The sequence below is a fragment of the Diorhabda carinulata genome, chromosome 10 (genome assembly GCF_026250575.1).
Source record: "Diorhabda carinulata isolate Delta chromosome 10, icDioCari1.1, whole genome shotgun sequence".
NCBI lineage: Eukaryota > Metazoa > Arthropoda > Insecta > Coleoptera > Chrysomelidae > Diorhabda > Diorhabda carinulata.
In genome coordinates this window covers 15,240,301-15,256,833 of record NC_079469.1, presented here as the reverse complement: position 1 = coordinate 15,256,833, position 16,533 = coordinate 15,240,301, and the positions used below count along the sequence as shown (strand labels likewise).

At 30.8% G+C, this 16,533-nt stretch overlaps 2 protein-coding genes across 45 annotated transcripts in view; one reads left to right on the top strand and one right to left on the bottom strand.

Annotated features, from left to right (window-relative positions):
• Nucleotides 1-1,188: 1,188 nt before the first annotated feature.
• Nucleotides 1,189-5,511, bottom strand: LOC130899055 (5-formyltetrahydrofolate cyclo-ligase). 4 transcript variants are annotated; one of them, XM_057808783.1, is made up of 5 exons: nt 5,339-5,511; nt 4,604-4,727; nt 2,733-2,860; nt 2,522-2,649; nt 1,189-2,465 (listed from the first exon to the last, which is right to left on the bottom strand). In XM_057808783.1, the coding sequence occupies exons 1-5, from the start codon at nt 5,353-5,355 to the stop codon at nt 2,248-2,250; spliced, it is 615 nt and encodes a 204-aa protein (XP_057664766.1). In that variant the 5' UTR covers nt 5,356-5,511; the 3' UTR covers nt 1,189-2,247. The 4 variants fall into 4 exon arrangements, with proteins under 4 accessions (XP_057664766.1, XP_057664768.1, XP_057664767.1 ...); XM_057808785.1 differs by having other exon boundaries at nt 5,343-5,511; XM_057808784.1 differs by lacking the exon at nt 5,339-5,511 and adding an exon at nt 4,881-5,332.
• Nucleotides 5,512-6,330: 819 nt separating this feature from the next.
• LOC130899050 (transient receptor potential cation channel trpm) overlaps nt 6,331-16,533 on the top strand; it is a 57,052-nt gene continuing 46,849 nt past the window's right edge. For 22 of the 41 annotated variants that reach the window (XM_057808780.1, XM_057808753.1, XM_057808776.1 and 19 more), the window contains exons 1-2: nt 6,367-6,465; nt 11,800-11,902. In XM_057808780.1, coding sequence (XP_057664763.1) covers nt 11,873-11,902 — 30 coding nt within the window. In that variant the 5' untranslated portion in view covers nt 6,367-6,465; nt 11,800-11,872. Of the gene's footprint in view, nt 6,466-9,166; nt 9,321-11,799; nt 11,903-16,533 lie in introns of those variants that run through there. The other 19 variants (XM_057808743.1, XM_057808750.1, XM_057808738.1 and 16 more) reach the window with 6 other exon arrangements.

The window sequence follows — 16,533 nt, the reverse complement described above, 5'->3', positions numbered from 1 at the left end:
TTACTGAATGAAAATCGTTGAAAACCAATTGAGAAAAGTGATTTTCCTATAGAGAAAAGTGTCCAAATTTGACATAATAGTGAAGTGGCTCAAATAAATTGCCTCAATATGTTTTAACAGGAGATGATAAGGGAACTGTTCGACAAAAAGCTTGACTATAAGATCTATTCTGTTACTAAATGAAAATCGTTGATAACCAGTTGAAAAAAGTGATTTTCCTTTAGAGAAAAGTGTCCAAATTTGAAATCATAGTGAATTGGCTCAAATAAATTGCCTCAATACGTTTTAAAGAGGAATAATAAGAGAATTGATCGACCAAAAACTTGACTATAAGATCGATTCTGTTACTAAATGAAAATCGTCGATAACCAGTTGAGAAAAGTGATTTTCCTACAGAGAAAAGTGTCCAAATTTGAAATAATAGTGAATTGGCTCAAATAAATTGCCTCAATACGTTTTAAAAAGGAATAATAAGAGAATTGATCGACCAAAAACTTGACTATAAGATTTATTCTGTTACTAAATGAAAATCGTTGATAACCAGTTGAGAAAAGTGATTTTCCTATAGAGAAAAGTGTCCAAATTTGAAATAATAGTGAATTGGCTCAAATAAATTGCCTCAATACGTTTTAAAAAGGAATAATAAGAGAATTGATCGACCAAAAACTTGACTATAAGATTTATTCTGTTACTAAATGAAAATCGTTGATAACCAGTTGAGAAAAGTGATTTTCCTATAGAGAAAAGTGTCCAAATTTGAAATCATAGTGAACTGGCTCAAATAAATTGCCTCAATATGTTTTAACAGGAGATAATAAGGGAACTGTTCGACGAAAAGCTTGACTATAAGATCTATTATGTTACTAAATGAAAATCGTTGATAACCAGTTGAAAAAAGTGATTTTCCTACAGAGAAAAGTGTTCAAATTTGACATAATAGTGAACTGGCTCAAATAAATTGCCTCAATACGTTTTAAAGAGGAATAATAAGAGAATTGATCGACCAAAAACTTGACTATAAGATCGATTCTGTTACTAAATGAAAATCGTCGATAACCAGTTGAGAAAAGTGATTTTCTTATAGAGAAAAGTGTCCAAATTTGAAATCATAGTGAACTGGCTCAAATAAATTGACTCAATATGTTTTAATGAGAGATAATAAGGGAATTGTTCGACGAAACGCTTGACTATAAGATCTATTCTGTTACTAAATGAAAATCCTTGATAACCAGTTGAGAAAAGTGATTTTCCTATAGAGAAAAGTGTCCAAATTTGAAATAATAGTGAATTGGCTCAAATAAATTGCCTCAATATGTTTTAAGTGGAAATAATAAGGGAATTGTTCGACGAAAAGCTTGACTATAAGATCGATTCTGTTACTGAATGAAAATCGTTGATAACCAATTGAGAAAAGTGATTTTCCTATAGAGAAAAGTGTCCAAATTTGACATAATAGTGAAGTGGCTCAAATAAATTGCCTCAATATGTTTTAAATGGAAATAATAAGGGAATTGTTCGACGAAAAGCTTGACTATAAGATCGATTCTGTTACTGAATGAAAATCGTTGAAAACCAATTGAGAAAAGTGATTTTCCTATAGAGAAAAGTGTCCAAATTTGACATAATAGTGAAGTGGCTCAAATAAATTGCCTCAATATGTTTTAAATGGAAATAATAAGGGAATTGTTCGACGAAAAGCTTGACTATAAGATCGATTCTGTTACTGAATGAAAATCGTTGAAAACCAATTGAGAAAAGTGATTTTCCTATAGAGAAAAGTGTCCAAATTTGACATAATAGTGAAGTGGCTCAAATAAATTGCCTCATTATGTTTTAAAGAGAAATAATAAGAAAATTGATCGACGAAAAGCTTGACTATAAGATCGATTCTGTTACTAAATGAAAATCCTTGATAACCAGTTGAGAAAAGTGATTTTCCTACAGAGAAAAGTGTCCAAATTGAATATATATTGTAAAATCTGAAAAAAATTGCCTTTTAGTTTCAGAAAACGTAGTGAGAAGCAGGATATTACGAAATTCCAATACAAATTCGATTCTGGGTCTTCGGAACAAGATTATATATCTCGTAATGTCTTTAAGACCCTTAATTGAATTGAGAGGAACCCTTTAGCGATATTACAGATTACTATCATTAAAATACTATTCTTCAAACCAATTTCTATGTTTCTACAACCATAAATAACCCAAAATCGATACGAAAAATATTAATTTATTCATATAAATCATTCAATCTACAAAAAGAACTTTATCAACCTTATAATCATTTTTTTCAGTAGGTAAACTATCTAAAACTTGTTCTTCGAAAGCTAAAGCTATTAATATTGGTGGTATGGGTTGTTCTTTACAAATTACATCCAAAAATTTATCGTAATATCCACCACCGTGCCCCAGTCTATCTCCTTCCCTGGTAAACGCCACCCCCGGTAAAATAATCAAGTCCAAACCTGAGTAGAATGATTAAAAATCATATTCAACGAAATTACGAAGATTCTGACTATACCTGTATCTAGAGCATTAATTCTTCCATCTTCGAATGAAGGTTGCTTTATATTCCATTTAGTAACAGGTAACGTCGACCAATCTTCCATGGAATACAGCTCCACCATTTCCATAATTTTTTTATTATACCTAAAAATGATCGTCGAGAAAGTTTCCCTGAATCTAGGATTCGCGGTGCAATCGCGCAACAGCGCTTTTAGCACTACACTCACCTGGGAACGAAGCATCTTTTATTAGAATCAAAAATTTTTCTAACTATTGGTTCGGTGTCTATTTCCGAGTTCATACTCAAAAAAATGGAGACGTTTTTTGAATTTTTGAAAGCGTCTAATTGAAAGAGCTGAAAAAATGTTTTTTTTTTCATAGTAATTTGTCTAATTAAGTCACAAAATTATTGATAGATATATGGGAAATGGATGTTATTACACTGTGCTGCCACCTTTTAATTATAACGATTACTATATACCCATATGTTTACCTCGATAATAGATGGCGCTACAGTAATGTTATAAACTTCAAAATATTTAAAAAGAATGTAAAACATACCGTTCAAAACAAAAAGGATTTTATTCAAATTAATTCAATTCGAATAATATATTTTATTATCAAATCATTTTTTTAAATTCAAATTTTTGATAAAAATACGTTTTCATATCATGCCGCCATCTATTAACTAGAATATTAAGCAAAAAAAACTAAGTGAAAGCTGTAATTATATAATTCAACGCTTTTGTTTATTCAAGTATGACCATAGATGGCGCTATTTTATTAATTATATGGAAAAAAGTGAAAAATTATAATCGTTTCATGTAAAAATTAGTTAAATAGAATTAATTTGATTCAGATAATATATTTTGTTATACAATTATTGTTTAAATTTTGAGTTTAAAATAAAATATGTTTTTTATAATGTGTCGCCATCTACTAACTAGTATAAAAAGCACGGTAGCAGTAGTGGTAAACCTGTAAGAAGGTCCCTTCTTTATGTTGACGTACAATCATAGATGGCGCGATTTTTATTTTATAAAACAAATTGAAATTTAAAAAAAAATCATTGTTTCATATTGGAGATAAGTCATATCTGATTATTTATTATATATTTTGATACCAAATAATTGTTTAAATTTTGAGTTTTCAATAAATTATACTTTTTGACATTGCGCCATCTACTAGTATATTAAACATAGAGACAGAAGCTCTAATAAGATCCCTTCTATATTTTCGCGTATAATAATAGATGGTGCGTGATTAATATGATAAATTTCTAGAAACAAGTGAAAAAAACATATACAAAGTGTTTCTAATAATAGAAGCAAAATAATTTGGAATGATTCAATTCCAAAACATTTTGTTTTCCACTAAAAACAAGTGAAAGACGTTGTAATGCTGTGCTGCCACCTACTAATCAATATAAAAACTGAAATGAAGTATGAAAGACTTTTTTCCGTGTAAATATTACGTAATTCATTAAATAATGATATAACCTCGTATAAAAATAAAATTTGTTCCATTATTGATCCAATTTCGAAATAATATTTTGTTATTAAATCAATTCTGTTCGAAATATATTAATAAATATTTTTATTTTGTGCTGCCATCTACTAACTAATACCCCAAGTAATAGTAGAAATTAACGAGATATTTTTATACACTTTTATACTAGATTACTAGATGGTGCTGATTACTTCAATAAATTCTGATATTAAATAAGGGTGTTATATTGAAATTTATACAGGATAAATCACCAAAACAATGAATTATATTTTTTTTTTTCAATTTTATTTTCTTTTCCATGTATTTAATCGTAACATATTTCGCCTATTATTGGAACATGGCGGTTACAGGAATCTTTTCGTTGGTAAAAAAACTTCCTACTTAATCCGCTGATTAATTTACGTCGTTTTAAGGATTTATTATTTTAATAAAAGGATTATAAAGGACTTATTATATATCAATATGATTGATTAGTATGAATTTAATCAAAAAGACTCTAATCATTTGTGAAAAAAGGTATTTTAATAACAAAAAATATACGGGGTGGATCATCACTCACAATAAATAATAATTATTAATTTTTTCATACCTTTTCTCTAACGATTTTAGATTGTTTTTGTTTTTCTTGTAATGATAGTGATGCCAATTTTTCTTCCATTCGTTTTCTGACAATTGCTTTAGTTGTTTTGATAGCATCCATTGTTGACATTAACCTAAAAGATTGTAGTTGAGGAAATAAAGCATGTAAATTGCATTCTATTCGAGAGAAAGAAATGAAAGGCGATGAAAATGATCAAACAGATTTATAATGCAGCAAAAAAAATGAACATTGAATTGTTTTTTCACTCATTTTTGATAAAAATAACCTGAAATTCATCATCATGTATATATAATGTTTATATTTCCATGATAATCCACTAGACGACGTAGATGTCCTCCACCTTGGGCACCAGGTACCTCGTAGATAAATTAGAATAGAAATAGTTGATAAATTTCTAGGTTTCACCCGGTTTTGTACTTAATTTCTTGTACTATAACGATTTACACCGATCACGTCCGTTTTGTTTTACCAAAACGTAATAACGTAATAAAATATTTAATTCGTTTCACCCTGTAAGTACCGATTAGAAAAACTTTTAATCATTCCACTATAATTTCATGATAAGACCTTGTATTATAAAACTTAAATCGCTTAATCCCATTGTTTATTACGAACTTTTTATCTGCTTTAATCACTTATCGTTAAAAAAATCTACTCATGACTCACTACCTGTTAATTTTGATAAGAATTTTTTTATACTAATAACTTTCAATAAGTACTAACCTACCAATAACATTCATAATATTCTAACACTGAAACTTTTAACAAATTATTTTATTGCGAGTTTATCTATAACGATTTTGAAATACCGCATTTTGGATATCGAAGGTCATCGAAAATATTTTATGGACGTCGTTGAATTCGAATAAATCGGCACGTTAAGCCGGAAGCTCCAAGGGAGTTACTCCTGTATACAACACCGTCCATTCGGATCTATATAACCGTATGGGTTGTAAATCACGTCGAGGTGGAGGTAGACGCTGCGGTAGTTATTTTGGAACGACGCTTTGAATACGCTTTCTATTCGACCATATATCCTTTGTTTTTTATGTACATAGTAAGTCTATCTGCCTTAGAGTACCCAGCAAAGGATTTTCAGCAAATCCAGGAAACTGTCTGACGATGGCTCATTACCACATTTTGTACACAATAATGATATACCTGCACTAACATTCTACATACTTTCAATATATTATTTTCTATAACATTTTTTATTGTTTTTGTTTTACGTTACCGTTATTTTGAAAAGCGATTTAATTTTTATAAAAATTTCCCCATCTCTACGTAACCACGTGAGAAGCAACAAATTCGCCCGAACTGTTCCGATTCAGCTTCTTCAAAAACGAACGTAAACGATCTAGTCAGTCTGCTGAAAATTGCGTTGATATTGTAATAAAAACGATGAGTTTGTTTTTGAAGAAATTTTCTGTTTAATATTGCATTCCTTGGTAAATACGAGATTTATTGAATAAACTATTTACATCTAATAGAAAAAAATGAAATAGCTTATGTCATCATTATATTCTCTTTTTTAAAGTTTCAGATTCAAGTCTGTATATGAATAAAAAAAAACTCGTTTTATTAGAATCAGTAAAAATTTTTCGATAGTATTTGTATTACGTTACTGTTATTTTAGAACGGCGATTGAATTTTTATAAAATTTATTCCCACCTCTACGTAACCATCACGTGCGAAGCAACAAATTCGCCCGAACTGTTCCGATTCAGCTTCTGCAAAAACGAACGTAAACGATCCAGTCAGTCTGCTGAAAATCGCGTTAATGTTGTGGTCAAAATATAGTGCATGAGTTTGTTTTTGAAGAAATTTTGTGTTTAATATCGCATGCCTAGGTAATTACGAGATTTATTGAATAAATCATTTACATCTAATAAAAAAAAAAGAATAGTTTATGTCATCATTATATGCGTTTGCTAAATTTTCTTTTTAAAAGTTTTAAATTTAAGTCTTTATATAGTTAAATAAAAAAAACGTGTATCATAAAACCAGTGAAACAGTTTTTTACTCATTTGTTTTTAATATTTTGATTTATAGTGAATGATTTTATATAAAATTAAAAAATGAGGTTATGTATTGTTTCTATATTTGAATCATATATATAGATTGTCCTAAAATTTAGTAGAAAATAAATTTATCGTAACAATGATATTTATTTGGATATAATTAAATTTCTTATATACGAGGTACATAAATAAGTTTTTTACTGCAGTTGCTTGTTTTTTATTCATCATATTTTTAGTTTATACCTTAAAAAGTATAAGTATGACATAAAAATAAATTAAATAATGAACATATTTGTACCTCATGAAGGCCTAGATTATTCACTACGGGTTTTTATATTGTAAATAACCTTATCTAGCAATAACAAGGTAAAATGTCAAGTGAATTATTTTTTTTAGTACAGGTCATTAACTGAACACCTGAACGTTTTTTATTGCTTCTGAATTTGAATACGAGACGTTTAATGTGTAATAAAGTGAGGTTATGAAATTTTTTCATATTAGATTTATTTGTACTAATTGAAAGTAATTTTTGAAACGAGGAGACGTGCAATTTTATATAACGGTTAAATTGACGTCAATTTGGAAGACGTTGCCAATTCTAGTAGAATTTTCGTTAGAATTAGAGAAAAATAAATAGTGAAGTTGGCAGGGCAAAATGAGCAGACAAAAGTTTAGCTTTTGGGGCTAGTAGCTTATGTTTTCGGACCAAAGTTAGTTACCTTAAGTCTTCTGAAAATGGCGGGTGGGGTAAATAAGCTTTTATAAGGGCAAGTTACCCCTAACAAGCGTAAAAACGATCGTAACATATTGTTGAACTGTGAGATTAAGAAATATTACAATATTTTATATAATTTTGAAGCCAATATAATGTCCTGTTCTTAGAATAAGAAATTTTTGGTAATAGAAATGGGGTTGATGTTTTTTTTTACCCAAAAAATGTCGTAAAACTAATATTCAACGCGATTTTTTTTAAAACATTTAATTGGCGTGCTTGTATTTGATTTTCACATATTTCGGTTGCGTCAGAACTTCGCAATTAAATATATTTATATATTTATGTAAAAATCAATCAGTTTCAAAATTTACTGTATTTATTCAAGTTTCCATCAATCAGATACAAACAAATTTTTCATCTGAAGGTAAAAAATATCTTTCATTCGGTTGCTAAATGTTTTTGAAGGTTCCACGTGGTGTGATGCTTATAACGGAAAATATCAAGAATCGAAATTCTTTAAATCGTACGTAGTTTCGTACTAAAATGAATTTTCACGAGATTTTAGCTTGGAAAACTTGATTTAAATCAGTTCTTGGCCTGGTTTAGAAAGAAAAGTCATAAATTAAAAAAAAAACTGTGACAATTTTCATCATGTTTCTCGTTAAATGTTAAATATTTTACCTCTCAAATGGATATTTAGTTTTGCGTACAAAAAATAGTCGGACAGGGCTATACAGGATGTCCCACGACGAGTTAAAACTATTTGGATATATGGCAAAATACTTATAGTAAAATCGTGAAAACTTCTACGTTTTCTGATACGATCTTTTTAACTAAAATATTTTCAAAGATGGCCGACTTCCGGTTCTGACTGTAACTTTGTTTTTTTTCAATCAAACACTCTGTATATTAATACAGTTTTGAAATCTACGTTAAATTTTATTATAATTTTGTCCAAAAACATTTTTAGAAAAATGTATACTGTTTGGTTTATTAATTTTTTTGTAAAAAATTTGACTATTGCAAATTAGGGCTTTACAGCGTGTCCCCTATCTGTATATATGGCAAAATACTTATAGTAAAATCGTGAAAATTTCTACGTTTGGGTTTTCGGATACGATCTTTTTAACTAGAGAATTTTCAAATATGGCCGACTTCCGGTAGAACCGGAAGTCGACTGTAACTTTGTTTTTTTCAATTAAACACCCTGTATATTAATACAGTTTTGAAATCTACGTAAAATTTTAGTATGATTTTGTCTAAAAACTTTTTTCGAAAAATTGATACTTTTTGAGTTATTAATTTTTTTGTAAAAAATTTGACTATTGCAAATTAGGGTTTTACAGGATGTCCCACGACGAGTTAAAACTATCTGTATATATGGCAAAATATTTAAAGTAAAATCGTGAAAATTTCTACGTTTGGGTTTTCGGATACGATCTTTTTAATTAGAATATTTTCAAAGATGGCCGACTTCCACCGGATGAGCTCGTACAAAATAAAGAAATTTTGGTTTGTAAAACATCGATTCGACCTTAGCTTGACAATATTAAAGAGAAATTTGTTTTGAAATGTTTTATTTTGAAATTTATTGAAGGGGGCGAGCAAAAACTTTCGACTGGTAGTGTATTTTCAAAAAGTATAATACGCTCAGTTAATTACCAGAAAAAAAATGGTTGATTTTCTATTTTTGAAATATTTCAAATCGTTTCCATAATTTACGCGATCCGCTTTTGAAACCCACACTGTATGCGTAAAATACGTTTGTTCAAAACTTGCCAAACGAATAGGATAGAATCAATTGCCAAATATATTATCAGATTCAGTATAATTTGTTGTACAAATATAATAATAGTTAAGGTCATATTCAATGAGAGGACAGTGATTTGTGTTTATCACTTTCGACGTACGAACGATTTCGATGTGACCTTTTTTAGTTATCATAAATATCGGATTTAGTGGTTTAAAGGTAATTTTGTTAATATTTGATATATTTCAATGAATTTAAAACAGAATTACACTGTTTCAAATGCCTCAAGGTATGTTTCACTATTTCACAACCCTGTATATGCCAAGATCTCAATATTTTTGATCTACTATGGTCTATTTTTATGAATTATACGAAGTTTTGAGGCAGACAAATAAACATAATTGTATGTGGTTTTATTATTTTTCAAAATATTCTCCATTAAAATCATTTTTTCCATTCCGATTGAGGGAGCTCAAAAACACGCGATTTGCGCGCATCAACCTCTTCTTCAGGCGTAAAAAAACGTTGACCTCGAAATTTATTTTTGATCCTCGTGATTAAGAAAAAATCGATGGTTGCCAAATATGATGCCACTTGGAAAATTGCCATTTCTTTGATGAAAAGTTCGTTTTTTTTGCGTGTTTCTCCCAATATTTCGTACCACCCTCGTAATTATTGGTTCGTTGTTGGGATATATTTCGAAATATTCATGGAGGAACCAACGGAGATCGTGGATGATCCAAAAAAACTTGGAAAGCGCGATTTTTTTGACGAAAAGTTCGTTTTTTGCGTGTTTCTCGCAATATTTCGTACCACCCTCGTAATTATTGGTTCGTTGCTGTGATATATTTCGTAATATTCATGGAGGAACCAACGGAGATCGTGGATGATCCAAAAAAACTTAAAAAGTGCAATTTTTTTGGTGAAAAGTTCGTTTTTTGCGTGTTTCTCCCAATATTTCGTACCGCCCTCGTAATTATTGGTTCGTTGCTGTGATATATTTCGTAATATTCATGGAGGAACCAACGGAGATCGTGGATGATCCAAAAAAACTTAAAAAGTGCAATTTTTTTGACGAAAAGTTCGTTTTTTTGCGTGTTTCTCGCAATATTTCGTACCACCCTCGTAATTATTGGTTCGTTGCTGTGATATATTTCGTAATATTCATGGAGGAACCAACGGAGATCGTGGATGATCCAAAAAAACTTAAAAAGTGCAATTTTTTTGGTGAAAAGTTCGTTTTTTGCGTGTTTCTCCCAATATTTCGTACCGCCCTCGTAATTATTGGTTCGTTGCTGTGATATATTTCGTAATATTCATGGAGGAACCAACGGAGATCGTGGATGATCCAAAAAAACTTAAAAAGTGCAATTTTTTTGGTGAAAAGTTCGTTTTTTGCGTGTTTCTCCCAATATTTCGTACCGCCCTCGTAATTATTGGTTCGTTGCTGTGATATATTTCGTAATATTCATGGAGGAACCAATGGAGATCGTGGATGATCCAAAAAAACTTAAAAAGTGCAATTTTTTTGGTGAAAAGTTCGTTTTTTGCGTGTTTCTCCCAATATTTCGTACCGCCCTCGTAATTATTGGTTCGTTGCTGTGATATATTTCGTAATATTCATGGAGGAACCAACGGAGATCGTGGATGATCCAAAAAAACTTAAAAAGTGCAATTTTTTTGACGAAAAGTTCGTTTTTTTGCGTGTTTCTCGCAATATTTCGTACCACCCTCGTAATTATTGGTTCGTTGCTGTGATATATTTCGTAATATTCATGGAGGAACCAATGGAGATCGTGGATGATCCAAAAAAACTTGGAAAGCGCGATTTTTTTGACGAAAAGTTCGTTTTTTTGCGTGTTTCTCCCAATATTTCGTACCACCCTCGTAATTATTGGTTCGTTGTTGGGATATATTTCGTAATATTCATGGAGGAACCAACGGAGATCGTGGATGATCCAAAAAAACTTGGAAAGTTCGATTTTTTTGGTGAAAAGTTCGTTTTTTGCGTGTTTCTCGCAATATTTCGTACCACCCTCGTAATTATTGGTTCGTTGTTGTGATATATTTCGTAATATTCATGGAGGAACCGATGAAGATCGTGAATGACTCAAAAAAACTTAAAAAGTGCAATTTTTTTGGTGAAATGTTCGTTTTTTTTGCGTGTTTCTCCAAATATTTCGTACCACCCTCGTAATTATTGGTTCGTTGCTGTGGTATATTTCGTAATATTCATGAAGGAACCGGCGGAGATCGTGGATGATCCAAAAAAACTTGGAAAGTTCGATTTTTTTTGGTGAAAAGTTCGTTTTTTGCGTGTTTCTCGCAATATTTCGTACCACCCTCGTAATTATTGGTTCGTTGCAGTGATATATTTCGTAATAATCATGGAGGAACCGGCGGAGATCGTGGATGATCCAAAAAAACTTGGAAAGTGCAATTTTTTTGACGAAATGTTCGTTTTTTGCGTGTTTCTCCAAATATTTCGTACCATCCTCGTAATTATTGGTATTACTTCAAAGTAACTCAAAATTTGGCGGTCGAAAAATGATTTTTTCGATAATCTATTCTCCTAACCTCTATAGAAAAAATCACGGGCGTTATTACGAAAAAACCGGCAGTGCTGCACTTGTTATTATTTCCGCTATTATGCCGTTGAAAAACTTTTAGTTCACGGATGATTTTCTTTCGTTTTCAGAGCCACATCTACAGGGTGGTCTCTGAAACAATGGTAGAAACAGTACTGTCCAGTGAAATTACGCGCAGTCAGCATGAAGAAATCAAAGTTGCACACAAAAACGGTAAGACCACATTTCTTAATCATTAAATATCCCTCGTATAATATTTGAAAATTAAACGAAATTATCGTTTCTTATAAATCAGTGAAATTACGATAACTTTGGCAACGTTGTTCGAATAAAACCTAATGTAAAACATATTTCCTATTATTTTCCGTAGCGTCCTCGTATACAATCAACTATAATTGATTTTAAATCATTGTTGATGAAATTTTCATGTTCCAACGTTGCCCGATGTACAATTTCTGAAATATACGAAATTGCGAGTGCAAATGAGTAAAATTACGATAACTTTGGCAACGTTGTTTCAAGTTTTATTTAGAACGTTAATTGTGTCGTACGCTTTATTGAAATTTATAAATGTATGCAACATAATCGTATATCTTTGCTTTTGGTTTGATGTGAAATTATGGTTCTAGATTTTATAATAAACGAACCTCGTATTCCTCTGATTTTTACATATTATTTCATAATTTCTGCTTCTGTCCTTTTTGTGGGTTTTTTATCATTATTGCTATTTTCTTTTCGTCTTGCTTTGATTCTTGTTTCTTTTTCTATGGTAGGGATATTGCTGTTTATGTGTATGTAAAATAACAGCAAACTTTATCAGCCTGTATCTCGAAAACTAATGGGGAAGAAGACGTGAAAATTTAATGGTTTATAAAAGAATTGTTCCTGAATCGATTGCGTATATGTAGAAATCTATAAGTTTAATGGTTTGGGAGATACAAGGGAAATTATGGGATCATTATATATCTGATGGGTTCAAAATAATAGCAAACTTTATCAGCCTGTATCTCGAAAAGTAATAGGGAAGAAGACGTGAAAATTTTATGGTTTATAAAAGAATTGTTCCTGAATCGATTGCGTATATGTAGAAATCTATAAGTTTAATGGTTTGGGAGATACAAGGGAAATTATGGGATCATTATATATCTGATGGGTTCAAAATAATAGCAAACTTTATCAGCCTGTATCTCGAAAAGTAATAGGGAAGAAGACGTGAAAATTTTATGGTTTATAAAAGAATTGTTCCTGAATCGACTGAGTATATGTAGAAATCTATAACTTTTATGGTTTGGGAGATACAAGGAAAATTATGGGATCATTATATATCTGATGGGTTCAAAATAATAGCAAACTTTATCAGCCTGTATCTCGAAAAGTAATAGGGAAGAAGACGTGAAAATTTAATGGTTTATAAAAAAATTGTTCCTGAATCGACTGAGTATATGTAGAAATCTATAACTTTTATGGTTTGGGAGATACAAGGAAAATTATGGGATCATGATATATTCGTTGGGTTTGAAATAATAGCAAACTTTATCAGCCCGTATCTCGAAAACTAATGGGGAAGAATATATAAAAATTTGATGGTTTATAGAAGAATTGTTCCTGAATCGACTGAGTATATATAGAAAACTATAACTTTGATGGTTTGGGAGATACAAGGAAAATTATGGGATCATGATATATTCGTTGGGTTTGAAATAATAGCAAACTTTATCAGCCCGTATCTCGAAAACTAATGGGGAAGAATATATAAAAATTTGATGGTTTATAGAAGAATTGTTCCTGAATCGACTGAGTATATATAGAAAACTATAACTTTGATGGTTTGGGAGATACAAGGAAAATTATGGGATCATGATATAATCGGTGGGTTTAAAATAATAGCAAACTTTATCAGCCTGTATCTCGAAAAATAATGGAGAATAACACGTGAAAATTTAATGGTATATAAAAAGATTTTTCCTGAATCGACCGCATATATGTAGAAATCTATAAGTTGAATGGTTTGGGAGATACAAGGGAGATTATGGGATCATTATATATCCATAGGTTTAAAATAATAGCAAACTTTATCAGCTTATATCTCGAAACCTAATGGGGAAGAACAGGTGAATATTGGATGGTTTATGAAAGAATTATTCCTGAATGGACTGAGTATATGTAGAAATCTATAAGTTTGTTAGTTTGGGAGATACAATGGAAATTGTGGGATCATGATATATTCGATGGGTTTGAAATAATAACAAACTTTGTCAGACCGTATCTCGAAAACTAATGGGGAAGAACACGTGAATATTGGATGGTTTATAGAAGAATTGTTCCTGAATCGACTGAGTATATGTAGAAATCTATAAGTTTGTTGGTTTGGGAGATACAAGGGAAATTGTGGGATCAAGATATATTCGATGGGTTTGAAATAATAGCAAACTTTGTCAGACCGTATCTCGAAAACTAATGGCGAAGAATACATAAAAATTTGATGGTTTATAGAAGATTTGTTCCTGAATGGACTGAGTATATGTAGAAATGTATAAGTTTGTTGGTTTGGGAGATACAAAGGAGATTATGGGATCATGATATATTCCATGGGTTTAAAATAATAGCAAACTTTATCAGCCTGTATCTCGAAAAGTAATGGAGAATAACACGTGAAAATTTGATGGTTTATAAAAGAATTGTTTCTGATTCCAGTGAGCCTATGTAAAAATTCATAGGTTTGATGGTTTTTGAGATATAAGGGAAATTATAGGATATAATAAATCATTCGAAATGTTAATAGAATATTTCAAAAAACCACCACTCCATCTACAAATTCAAAAATAAAAATTTTCATATCTCGATCGACGTCACGTTTGTATAAATTTGTTTCTCGTAACTATACTTCGTATTCGAGATTGGGACAATCGGTATATAACAATTAAGTTTTATGTAACGTTAATCGATTATTGTTAAATATTATACCGCAGCTAATTACCTGAACGAATTAAATTAAATATTTGTTAATAATAAAATAATCATCAGGTTATGGGAGTTTGGAAATTTCGTAATAGTTTTAAATTCCGCCCATGAAAATTATTACAATTTTCAAAAATATATTATCGATGTTTATAAAATAAGCACTTATTTTTACGAAGCCATTGAATTTTTATTATTAATATTTAATGAATCAGCAGTAGTATTAATAAATCGAATTTATGAACGGAAACCGTTTGTCAGTAGGGGAGATAGGTGCAATTTTGAAACGATGTTTTAGTATTACTGCTAAGAAACACCTTGAATACCAGGGTTGCTACTTAAATTAGACACAAATAAATCCATAGATTCATAATTTGATATACGTTTATTGTTTTTCGAAATATTCCTCCATTATACTTTTATATGCGTTTGAACCGATTGTCGAAGCATTTTCCCCATTCAGATTGAGGTACCTCTAAAAAATTTGATTTGAGCGCAGCAGCCGCTTCTTCGGGTGTTGAAAAACGTTGACCTCGTTTTTTATCTTTGAATTGCGGGACTAAGACGAAATCATTGGGATTGTACGGGGGATGGACAATTTTAGTTGGATTTGGTTCTCTTGGTAGACCCTATACAGTTCATTTGAAATTTGGTTTCGGGTTCATACACGTAGATCCTTTTGTAGCACCGCGATTGAATTTTTTTAGCATTTCCTTGAACAACAAGCTTTTTTTTTGAGGGATTGTCGAATTAAGCAACGCGAACGCATAGCATCGTTGTTTTCTCAGAAACTCGTGGGGGGAGAGACGAAAAAATTTGATGGTTTATGAAAACATTGTTCCCGAATCCAGTGAGCATATGTAGAAATTCGTAGGTTTGATGGTTTTTGAGATACAAGGAAAATTATGGGATCATTATATATCTGATGGGTTTAAAATAATAGCAAACTTTGTCAGACCGTATCTCGAAAACTAATAGGGAAGAATACATGAAAATTTGAAGGTTTACAGAAGAATTGTTCCTGAATGGACTGAGTATATTTAGAGATCTATAAGTTTGTTGGTTTTGGAGATACAAGGGAAATTGTGGGATCATGATATAATCGATGGGTTTAAAATAATAGCAAACTTTGTCAGACCGTATCTCGAAAACTAATAGGGAAGAATACATGAAAATTTGAAGGTTTATAGAAGAATTGTTCCTGAATGGACTGAGTATAAGTAGAAATCTATAAGTTTGTTGGTTTGGGAGATACAAGGGAAATTGTGGGATCATGATATAATCGATGGGTTTGAAATAACAGCAAACTTTATCAGCCCGTATCTCGAAAACTAATGGGGAAGAATACATAAAAATTTGAAGGTTTATAGAAGAATTGTTCCTGAATGGACTGAGTATAAGTAGAAATCTATAAGTTTGTTGGTTTGGGAGATACAAGGGAAATTGTGGGATCATGATATAATCGATGGGTTTGAAATAACAGCAAACTTTATCAGCCCGTATCTCGAAAACTAATGGGGAAGAATACATGAAAATTTGAAGGTTTATAGAAGAATTGTTCCTGAATGGACTGAGTATAAGTAGAAATCTATAAGTTTGTTGGTTTGGGAGATACAAGGGAAATTGTGGGATCATGATATAATCGATGGGTTTGAAATAATAGCAAACTTTGTCAGACCGTATCTCGAAAACTAATGGGGAAGAATACATAAAAATTTGATGGTTTACAGAAGAATTGTTCCTGAATGGACTGAGTATATTTAGAAATCTATAAGTTTGTTGGTTTGAGAGATACAAGGGAAATTATGGGATCATGATATAATCGATGGGTTTGAAATAATAGCAAACTTTGTCAGACCGTATCTCGAAAACTAATGGGGAAGAAT